Source organism: Triticum urartu, chromosome 1, assembly GCF_003073215.2.
Source record: "Triticum urartu cultivar G1812 chromosome 1, Tu2.1, whole genome shotgun sequence".
Taxonomy (NCBI): Eukaryota; Viridiplantae; Streptophyta; class Magnoliopsida; order Poales; family Poaceae; genus Triticum; species Triticum urartu.
Genome location: NC_053022.1, coordinates 544157846 through 544168871, shown reverse-complemented (window position 1 = coordinate 544168871; position 11026 = coordinate 544157846). Strand labels below are relative to the sequence as shown.

The following is an 11026-nucleotide window of genomic DNA, read 5'->3' as shown; positions in this document are numbered from 1 at the left end:
CTTGCAGGAGCAATTTTTAGGCGCGAGTTGTTTTCTCTTTCTTTTTTTTCCCGTGTTGGTTTTCATCAGGGTTTTTGTGGGGTTTACGGTTTTTGGTGTTTCTTTAGAGGTTATCTTTGGTCTTCTCATTCTCTCCTTTTTTTTCGTTGTTTATTTCTTTTCTTTCGGTTTTGTGTGTTGGTTTTCTGCGTTCCTTAACATTTTTCTGTTTTTTCAGCATATGTCTAATTTTGTTCACACACATTGTCCATTTATCCTATAAATTAGGAACATATTTTTATACACGTTTAGCATTTTTAAAAGCATGATTAACAATTTTTATCAAATTTATGTTTTGATGCCTAATTTTTATCATACACATTCTTCATTTTTGTATACATCTCAATCATTTTTTATACATGTTTAACAATTTTTAAATACATTAATAGCATTTTAAAAACATTGTTTTCAATATTTTTTAATACCTGTTAAACATTTTTCAAATACACATGTAACATTCTTTTTGAATGATAAGAAAACTTTTTTAAAACTGTGAGAACACTTTTTGAATGATAAGAAATTTCTTAAAATGGATGGGTCAAGACCATGTTTGGAGAGAAAACATATGATATACCTGATTTTTTGAGACAAATATGATATACTTGATGATTATAGCCCACACGGAGACAGGCTGGCCCATTACCTCAGCTATGGCCTATGGACCAGCCTTTTATCTACAGGAAATAAAAAAGGTCAAGAAGGCCGTGGATTACCACTTGGGCTTCTGTGATGGGGATCTTGGCACAAATCACTAGCCCAATGCCGCGCAATCTGGACCGTCCAATCCAGGGCCAGAAACTTTTAAAACCCCGTGCTCTAGGGTTCATTCCTCCGCGCCGCCACCTCCTCCCGCTTCCCACCACCATCTTCCCCGGCCACCGGCGGCGGCGACAATGGTGCAGGGACGCCAGGGCCAGCGCGTCAGGCTCTACGTGCGGGGCACCATCCTGGGCTACAAGAGGTGACCGGCCATCTCCCTTCTCCGTTTCTCGACCCGTGCTGTCGTTCAGAAGTTTCTCACCTGGTTTTGCGGCGGCGCAGGTCCAAGTCGAACCAGTACGAGAGCACGTCGCTGCTGCAGGTGGAGGGGGTGAACACCAAGGAGGACGTGTCGTACTACGCCGGCAAGCGCATCGCCTACGTCTACAAGGCCAAGACCAAGAGCAGCGGCACCGCCGTCCGCTGCATCTGGGGCAAGGTCACGCGCCCCCACGGCAACTCCGGCGTCGTGCGCGCGCAGTTCCGCTCCAACCTCCCCGCCACCTCCATGGTGAGTCCCCCGCTCGCTTGCGTCTTCCCACATCATCGTGATCTGTCGTGCCCTTTGCTGATGTATCTGTTGTCCGGTGATTCTTGTTCTGCAGGGCAAGAAGGTCCGCGTCTTCATGTACCCCAGCAGCACCTGAAGGTAGAATGTGTCCTGATACTAATTCTTCAGTGGCTTATGCACGTATAATGTGTGTTTGTTGTCCATTTAGATACCTACGACCATGGCCTAATTTGTTATCTCAGATTGTGGAAATGATTTCATCTTAGACTGTTATACGTTTTGATTGCTGTGTGCAATGCATTCAAGGGCCCCATGCCATTTGGGGGAAGCTCTTTCAGTAGCTTCGAAATACCTGCAGGTTCTCTGCGGGGTGCTCGGAAGTTGGGGCCCTAGATAAAATGCAGTGGTCTCATAGTACGAGGATGTGCTTTGGTCGATGAGTTTCTCACGGACCAGTTTCTCGCAGCCTTGCCTCCAAAGACCCCAATACTTGTTCAATCATAACCCTTATAATCGTGGCATGGAAAGTTAGCATGTTGTGAGTGGTGAGATTTGTTTGCTGTACTATTCTGTATACATTTCTAGCATCATTTACTCCAATCTGCGTTTTTGTTTGATTTCGGTAGCTCTTGGTGATGTATTAGTCTCTGGAGTATTCAACTTGTCTTTGTTTCCCTTGTGAACTTGATGGATGTACTGAACCAGATAACCCTGTTGGTTCCCCCATCAGTGTTTCCAAGGCATCAGAGTTGGTAAATATTGTGAAATCAGTTCATGCATAGTCAACCTTAGAATTCTAGGCATGAACTATTTCTGTTTTTGCATCTGATTGTTGTGCACGTTCAAGGGCCCCATGCCAATTGAGGGAAGGTCTTTTTGCTAGCTTCGAAATACCTGCAGGTTCTCTGTGGGGTGCTCGGAAGTTGGGGCCCGATATAAAGTGCAGTGGTTTCATAGTACGAGGATGTGCTTTGGTTGATGAGTTACTCGTCGACCAATTCTTCACAGCCTTGCCTCCAATGACCTCCATATTTGTTATTTCTTGTTAGTGTATCACTCGTGCAGTAAGATTGATTTGCTTGTTGTACCATTGTATACTTATGTTGTTTAGGTATTTGAGATGTTTTATTCCTTGCATTGGATTGCATATTGTTCCCTTAACTCTAGAATCCAGAAATAGGGATTATGAGCTAGACGGGCTTTTGGATCGTTGCCTTAATACAATGTATTTAAGATCACAGCGTGTTTTATCTTTACTTGCTACCTGTGTTTTATGTTTCAATGATATCACTATGTAGTTTCTTTTCCTGAAAGTTCCAATCCTTGTTTACAAGCATCACATGCCCAGAAATGTGAGAACTCACATGTGCTTCTCTTTCTCTTTGCAGGCTATGTTGCCTATTCTATTTAGTTGTAGCTGGCTTTGTGGATGTCTGTTATCAGTTTGATGACAGGTTTATAACCAAAGATTTTGTCGGTGATTTTGGAAGAGTTTAGTTACAGACTGTTAGTTTCGTCTCGTGTAACTCAACTTGGTGACACATTTTGCTCTGAAATGAAGTATGATGTGGCTATAAACTGTTTCTCTGGAGGATCCGTAACATATTGATTGAGATGATGTTTTCTCAACCCTTTGTTTGATGACCTTAGTTGAGTGTCTTCTGTCCTGAATCTCGATGTCTATTACTCCTTGGGCCATGGTCTGTTGTACAAGACATGGTCAGTTTTTGGACGCACCGATAACCGATTTTATCATCAAACTTCTCAAGTTTTCTTGTGTCACTAGGCAAGCTTGCATAGCTGCAAGCATGCAATAACTAGTTTTTCGCCCAGTTGATCCTGAAAGCAGCATATTTCTGGCCATCGTGATGAATCTAAGAAGGCCCGGCTAAACAGTCACATGTAATGTAAGGTTGCACAATTAGTTTATGATATTGTTCATGTATACTTTGGTCTAGATTCGTAATTTGGTGGTACTCATCAGATGGATGATTGGTGCCACTATCCCACTGCCCCGCTCTCACTCATGAGCAGATCTATAGCTACAAGCTAACCACCATCCATATCCTTATCATAATACCCTATCCAGCAACAATGCGAGTAGATAGCTGTAAACTATGGCAAGCACAGTATTTAGCTATAAACTAGCCTAGTGACACCAAGTAAACAATCTCATATACATGTATTTGCAGATTCAATGCCCAATAGACATAAATAATACAGATGGAGAACATCACTGCAAATGGCATTAGATGTAGATGCAGGAACGTTCACTAAAAGAAATTAGAGAAATTAAGATCTTCTCCTGAGAGACATAAGTGAGCCGAAGATACCGGCAAGTACACCAACAGCGGAGAAGACAGTAACGATGATCCTCAAGTTCTTGTAAACGAAGGCGTGCAACTTGGTCTGCGTTCGCCTCTTCACCCGGTAATTCTCAATCTCTTCCATGATGCGGATATAGCTGGATCCGAGAGGTAGACCCTGAAGGCTGGTGAAGAAGTCGAGCGCCTCTTTGTTGGTGAGCCCTCCTCCTCCCTGGAGGAGACGCTTCCTTCGTAGCTCGTGCACGTCCTCCTCCCGGTCCACCAACATGGCAAAGAGGAGGAGGTATGAGCTAACAACGGACTCCTCGTCGTCGACCGCTTGGAAGTTTGGGGTGGTGCATACCTCGAAGGCCGCCATGTTGACGAGCCAGCTCGCGCGCGCATGGTCCAGGGACAATGGCGACAGGGAGATCTCGGCGAAGAGGACCCGCTTGTTCTTGACGCCCATCTTTATGAGCTCGCTGGTCTTGTTGGCTGTCAGCGTGATGCCGATTTCCGCGAGCTCGATGGCGCTCACGGAGAACGACATCGACTCGGTTTGGGGTAGGAGGTTGCGCTTGGTGTTGCCTCTCCCTACAATGTAGAATCGGAGAAGGCCGAGGAGGTGCGGCGGCTCGTAGCTATCGTCCAAGATCGGAGACTTCTTCTCGGTTAATTTGCGGTCTTGCAGGCCATCTTTCAAGTAAGTGATGAACTCTTCCAAGGGCACTGGCCTGAACTCCATGACGGTCTTGACCACCAGCCACGGGAGCTGGTTCTCGAGGAGCATGATGTCGTGGAAGATATCGCTATCGTTGCCGTCGAAGTAGCTGCGCAGCGACGGATCCATCTCGGAGCCACCACTGGTGCACGTGAGCATGTATTGCACCAGGAAGCACGCATCGTAGAACATCATGGGCAGGAAGTCATCGTCGCCGATACCTGCCACCATGTCCTTGTCGTAGAGCCCTCGGGCCTCGCCGGCGACCGAGGCCACCGCGGCGTACATCTCTTGGACGGAGCGCCCCGACTCCATGATGCAGTGGTTGGCGGCCACGTGCTTCACCTTCTCCGCGGGTTTGAGGCGGTCCTTCCCATGGTGGTAAGGCCCGATGGCCACCGTCGCCGGGGCGGTGTAGGAGCCTTTGAGACGTTTAATGCTTGCAGGGTACCTATGGATCTTCATGTCCCTCATGTCGATGTCGACCTTGAATTCATGTGTTGCTTCTGTGAATACTTGGATCGGGTCGTGGATCTCCATTTCCATCTTGTATTGTGCTTCTTCTTCTTCCTCATCATTATCTTCTTCGTCTTCTTCTTCTTGGATGGCTAAATTTGGTGCTATGGCTGCCGCATGCTGAACCTGCTGCAGCTGCCCTCCGCTAGAGCTGCTAGGAACATGTGTTTGGAAGCACATTGCAGAATCGGCAGGGTAGCCAGGAATCCACAAAGGTTCCATGGACCAGTCGGCCGGAAAGCCGCAGGGTGGCCATGCAGCAGCTGGTGGTTCCATGCTCCTCCCTGTCAAATCGGCCATGAACGTCGCAAAGCACCTGTGAAGAGATCATAGAGAAGAGTGAAAAAAATTCTATGAAGAGATTATAGAGGAAATTTAGGTAGCATCGATCAGGGTACATGCCTAGTATCAGTGCATGAATGGGAGAAACGAAAACCGATGGCCTAGCGGGAAGCAGAGAGACGGTAAAAGACAAGGACTGAAGAAGAAGAAGAAGAAGAAGAAGAAGAAGAAGAAGAAGAAGAAGAAGAAGAAGAAGAAGAAGACTGTCATGGGAGAGGCCTCGCCTGGGAAGAAGAGGCACAGCCTTGTCTCTCCTCTTATAGATGGAGTATTGAGTATTGACCAACCAGCCATGTCCATCTGGCTTTTGTTTTATTCACTCAAGGTTGGCCACATGCCCACATCCACATACGAACATACATATATTTCCTCCTGCCACAAGTGCATAGGTAGGCACACTCGTCGATCACAGTACCAATGAATTTGACCTCTCACCCGAAGAAGATCACCGCATGTACTGGGTTGCCTCTCGTCTTGTGCATCTCTTGTACTTTTTTTTTATCCCGAGCTCTTTCCGAAGTGTCAATAGATTGTAGTACTACGAGTTTCCAGTCTGAAATTACTTGTCGCATAAATGGATGTATCTAGAATTGGAATAAGTTTTGATATATCCATTTCTCTGACAAGTAATTTCGAACGAAGGGAGTAGTTATTTATACAGAACCACACCATTCCATGGTGTTGGGAGAAATTTCCATGCTATAGATAGGTCCCTAACAAACAAAGGGTGGTGGACTGAGATGCGATCGAAAGAAATGTCAGACGAGTTCCGTCAAGGGATCACAACAAACTATCAGTTGTTGCATGTTAAGAGAGCCTACATGCATGTGTACTAAGCATAAGCGCGTGCTAACATTTTACAGTTGATGCCAATTAGTTTTATCCAAATTTATATTAAAATTTATCAACATCTATAATACTAATGTTATATACTATGAAAATTAACTCCATGATGCATCTAATGATATTGATTTCGTATTGTGCATGTTGATGTTTTTTTCTATAAAGTTGATCAAAGTTTATAAAGGTTGACTTTAGACAAATTTTATATGCGGATTAAAAAGAAACGGACGGGGTACTGTGGCATAAAAATACAGTGAAAATGGGCTTCATATCCACAGAGAAAATAAAAATAGAACTATAGAAAGAAAAAAAAATAGAAACTAAAATTATAGAGAATCTTACTAGAGTAGAGCACCCTAAAAAATTAAGGATTGCCTGTAAACTGGTTTTAGCGACTCCCATTATGAGAAGGGATAAGTATATTTCGTCCCTCAACTATTTCAAAAGTTTATAAATGATCCCTCAATTTTAAAACCAGCAAATACTAATCCCTCAACTTTCAAAGTCAGATAAGTTTAGTCTTTTGTACCGTTTAGGATGGTTTGATGCTGACGTGCACATGATTTTAACTAAAACTAGACATGTCACGTAAGTTTGACCGCCATGTCACACAGGTTTGACCGCAGTATCCACAAACTCACCGTGGCCACTATCATCGAGCCTGTGCTCCTGTAGCCTGTAGGAACTCGCGGCAACGTACGGGTGCCGGCCAGAGGGCGTTGTGCTGCAGCAGCAGCACCTCCTCGGCAGCTCGTCAGGAGGCGCCGGCTGGGCTCAGGCGTGCTCTACGAGATTTTTTTTTTTGAACATCGTGCTCTACGAGATTGCATATGGGTATGTACGCACCGAAGCTGGCTTGGGTTCCACCCGGAAGACAATACACACGTACTCTCTTCGGTCCTTTTTATTTTGCATATTAGAATTCTTTAAAGTCAAACTTCACAAAGTTTGACTGTTTTTATATGAAAAAATATCAACATCTGTCATGCTAAAGTTATATAATATGAAACTTGAAGTCATGACACATCTAGTGGTATTAATTTCAGATTATGAATGTTGACACTTTTTTCTACAAAACTGGTCAAACTTTACAAGACTTGACTTCAGTCAAATCTTATATGCGAACTAAAAAAGACCAGAGGGAGTACAATAGAGCTACTGGACCGATTAACAGGAGACTAGCTAGCTACGTACCAGATGGATTTCCGCCGGATTGGAAAACGCCTTGACTCTCAGTCTCACCCGGAGAGGAGCTCGTGCCTCCGCCGCGTACAACAGGAGCTTGAGAAACACCTTGCCATGTCCTTGAGCAACCTGGATCGACAGTGTGCACGGAGACGGGCTACCGAAGTCGAGCCTGGACGCGGGTTCATCCGCATCAGCCGGTAGGGCCATGCACGAGGTTGCCCATGGACATCCGTCGCTCGCCCTAGGACCAGGACGCACTGGTGACCCTCGAGTAGCGACGGCCACAAACTGCAACGCTTCTTCTTTTAGCCTGCTGCGCAAAACCGCTCATCAGAGGCACCAACACGTTGGGCGGGCTGCTGGGCATGGCCTCGGTGTCAAAGAAGGGCAAGGCGTAGGCTTGCTGTGCGGTCCTCGACGCCACCGTCCGAAAAATACAGCAGGCGCACGACATGTGTTTGATAAAATGCAAGAAAAACCATGCCACGTCGTCAACAAAACCATTCAAAACGATATGAGGGACTAAACATATTCGGTTTGAGAAGTTAAGGGATTAAGGTTTGCTAGTTTTGATGTTGAAGAATTATTTCTATACTTTAAAGAAAATTAAGGAATGAAAAATATACGTATCCCTTACGAGAATCGGCTGGAGTTGCTCTTACCGACCGTCGGTTTCCCTCTAGTGCATTCACCAGCAACAACATTTTCTATTTTTCTTCGCCAGATTGGTAGACAAGCTTGTTGACACCGCATTTCGTTTATTTAGCTTCCTATAAACATGAATGCTTGTCCTACAAATGGTGACAGATCAACACGCGGTACAGTACAAAACAAACGAGCGTGACCTTCGACCTGTCTAGTACACAATTTCTGACCTGCCCTGCCTACTATAGTAGTACGCAATTTCTTGCTTTTTTTCCTGCTGCAGATTTGTCATCAGTCGTATGCATGCGCGTCCGTCCGGCCGTACGATAAACAAGTGGATGCGGTCAAATACAAGTAATACCAGATGCTGACGGGGATATGGACATCAACGAAGTGAACTGGACATGCACGTCGACAAGGTGTGGCATGTTGAGCATAATTGTGTGGATGGTATAAAAGCATCTCCAGCCGTTGGCCCCCCAGGAGGGGCTAAATATCGCCCCCTGGGGGCGCACCGGCGCTAAACCGCGCACTGGGGGCGTGATGCCTCTCAGTCACGGCGACCACGTTTTTTTTTGAAAAAATCAAATACGGCGCAAACACGGCTAAAATTTATCGCAAACATCGGCGAGTTCGTTCAAATTTAAACATATTTTACAAAAAAGAAAAAACTAGCACGGGCTGCCACCACCGTCTCCATCACCGCTCCTCGCCGTCTACCTCGCCGCCCGCCGCCCGCTTTTGCAATTCTACATGCCGAGGAGGCGGTAGAACCGCGTGTAGTCGCCGCCGCCGCCGTCGTCGTCGTCGTCTCCGCCGCCGCCGCCGCCGTCCCTGCTGCATCCCTCCCCCGGTTGGCGCGGAGGGTTGGACGGTCCGGGGGCGTCGTCGTCGCCGTCGCTGTCGAGGACGACGATGGCGTGCTCGTCCTCGCGCCCACGCTTGCGGGCGGCGATCTCCTCCAGGGCCCGAGTCTGTCGGGTCATCTCCGTCCGGAGGTAGTCGTCCCGCGCCCACCGCAGCGCGCAGCTTTGGCATTGATTCGCCGCGGGAAATGAGGCGATGAGGACGACGAAGCGGCGAGAAGAGAGTCGAGTCGCTGACGCGGCTGGCCCGCGGCTCTTCGCGCCAAAAAAGATTCGTCCGGCACCCCCGAGCGACCCCCAGCGCGCTGGGTTCGGGTTGGGTCCGCCGTCGCCAATTTCGGCCCGAGCCGGCGAAAACTGGGCCCTTGGGGGCGCGACTAGGCCGATTTTTTGGCGCCGGTGGCCGAAAAAGCGCCTGGGGGGCCTTCTTGGGGGTGCGGCTGGAGATGCTCTAAGTAGGAGTAGCACAATTGTGTCGACAAGCCAGCATTCCTGCTTATCTGATGTCTGTTATGAAATTCCCTAAGTGGGCCATTGATGCCATTACCTCACAGATGTCTCACTTCTTTTGGGGCAATATGGGTGATAATCATAAATACCATCTGGCTAGTTGGGGCTTGATTGCTCACAAAAAAGAATTTGGGGGTCTAGGGGTTCCTAATCTTAGAGAGTATAACATGGCTCTCCTTGCCTCATGGGGGAGGAGATTCTATGATTGTAGGGATAGTGATTGGAAGAAAGTCATTAACTTCAAATATGCTACTGATAAACCCAATCTCTACTGGGGGAAACCTGGGTTAGGCTCTCTTTTTTGGAAAAGCCTAACCTGGGCTCTGGAAGGTGCCAAAACTTTTACTAGTTGGATTCCTGGAAATGGTGTAAACATTGCCTTCTGGCATGGTTCCTGGATTGGGGGATACTCCCTTAAAACCAGATTCTGGGAGCTGTTTGACATTTGCCAACAACAAGGTGCCATTGTTGCCCAAGTATGGGATGGCAATACTTTACAGCTGACTTTCAGGAGGTGTGTAGATGATAGCATTATGAAAAAATGGTATGAGCTATGTGAGATAGTTAGTACTTTTACCCCTGGGTCTGTTCCAGATTCTCCTAGATGGAATCTTGAACCTTCTGGGATATATACAGTTAAATCCTTTTGCAAAATGATTAACTTTGATGGAATATCTTCTGATATTAAAGATGCCATTTGAAAAATTAAAGTTCCACCTAATATCCATGTTTTTCTCTGGCTGGCTTACAACAACAAGTGCTTGACTAGAGATAACCTGGCCAAGAGGAGACATGTGGAAGATCCTACTTGTGTTTTCTGTGGGGAAAATGAATTGATTAATCATCTATTTTTTGAATGTGTGGTAGCCAGTCATATTTGGAATACAATTGCTGAGGGGATGGACATCCCTGTTCCATCTTCCTTTTTGTCTTTGTCTGCTTTGTGGAAAGTGAAAAAGAAAAATAAAGCTATCAATATTGTTACCTCTGCTACCTTGTGGGGCTTATGGCTTCTGCGCAATGATTTTTTGTTTCAGGGGCGAAAATGGCGAAGCATTCGCTGCATCATGGACCTGGTGGGAGGGCTGATGAGACAATGGAAGATTTTGTGCTCCGACGCCCAGGGTGCGCCTCTTCTCCGGTGCTTAAGACTTTTGGATCGGCAAAGAGGGGAACTGCTTAGAATAGCTTGGGAGATATGAAGTTATCTGAACTACCTGAACTTAATCCGCTGCTTTTGGGTGCTTCAGGCGTTGGCCGGATTCATCTGTTTTGCCTTGTAATAGGGTAGTTTTCACTTCGTCCTTCTGTGACAGCTACTTTGGTTGTTGCCGAGCGTTGTACATTGTTCTGGTTGTGTTGGTTTCGCCTTTGCTTTTTAATAAAAATTGGGGCAGGGAGGAAACCCCTATCTTTCAAAAAAAAGAGAGCAGCAGTTCCGGGTTCGGTGACGCCACACACTCGGTGCCAGATTCATTGATAAATTCGCTCAACTATTTGTGTTTTTTCTTATAGCCTGCCACAAATTTGTTTTTTTAATACAAATAATGGTGGTTTTCTTACAGTCAGCTTATAGTCTTCTTATAGTCTTCGAAAGCACACCACCACCAACCCATGTGGTGGGTGGTAGGAGTAGGATGACCATCCCTAGTGGCAGTGGGTCGCCATTGACTCTCTTAGAGAACTCCAAAAACAAACTATACTACTTTTAGTACATCAGTTAGTGAACTGAGTATATTACTAACTGCATGCATTGCGCGAGCCATTCTTTTACCAAGTA

General features: G+C 46.3%; 2 protein-coding genes across 2 annotated transcripts; one reads left to right on the top strand and one right to left on the bottom strand.

Moving 5' to 3' along the window:
• Positions 1-841: 841 nt before the first annotated feature.
• LOC125528429 (60S ribosomal protein L35a-1-like) lies at positions 842-2938 on the top strand. The gene is made up of 4 exons (XM_048692914.1): positions 842-1000; positions 1081-1309; positions 1404-1447; positions 2698-2938. Exons 1-3 carry the CDS (start codon positions 933-935, stop codon positions 1443-1445), a joined length of 339 nt encoding a protein of 112 aa, XP_048548871.1. The 5' UTR covers positions 842-932; the 3' UTR covers positions 1446-1447; positions 2698-2938.
• Positions 2939-3472: 534 nt separating this feature from the next.
• On the bottom strand, positions 3473-5406 carry LOC125528421 (UPF0481 protein At3g47200-like). Its single transcript, XM_048692905.1, has 2 exons — positions 5255-5406; positions 3473-5168 (listed from the first exon to the last, which is right to left on the bottom strand). Exon 2 carries the CDS (start codon positions 5150-5152, stop codon positions 3602-3604), a length of 1551 nt encoding a protein of 516 aa, XP_048548862.1. The 5' UTR covers positions 5153-5168; positions 5255-5406; the 3' UTR covers positions 3473-3601.
• Between the last annotated feature and the right edge of the window lie 5620 nt (positions 5407-11026).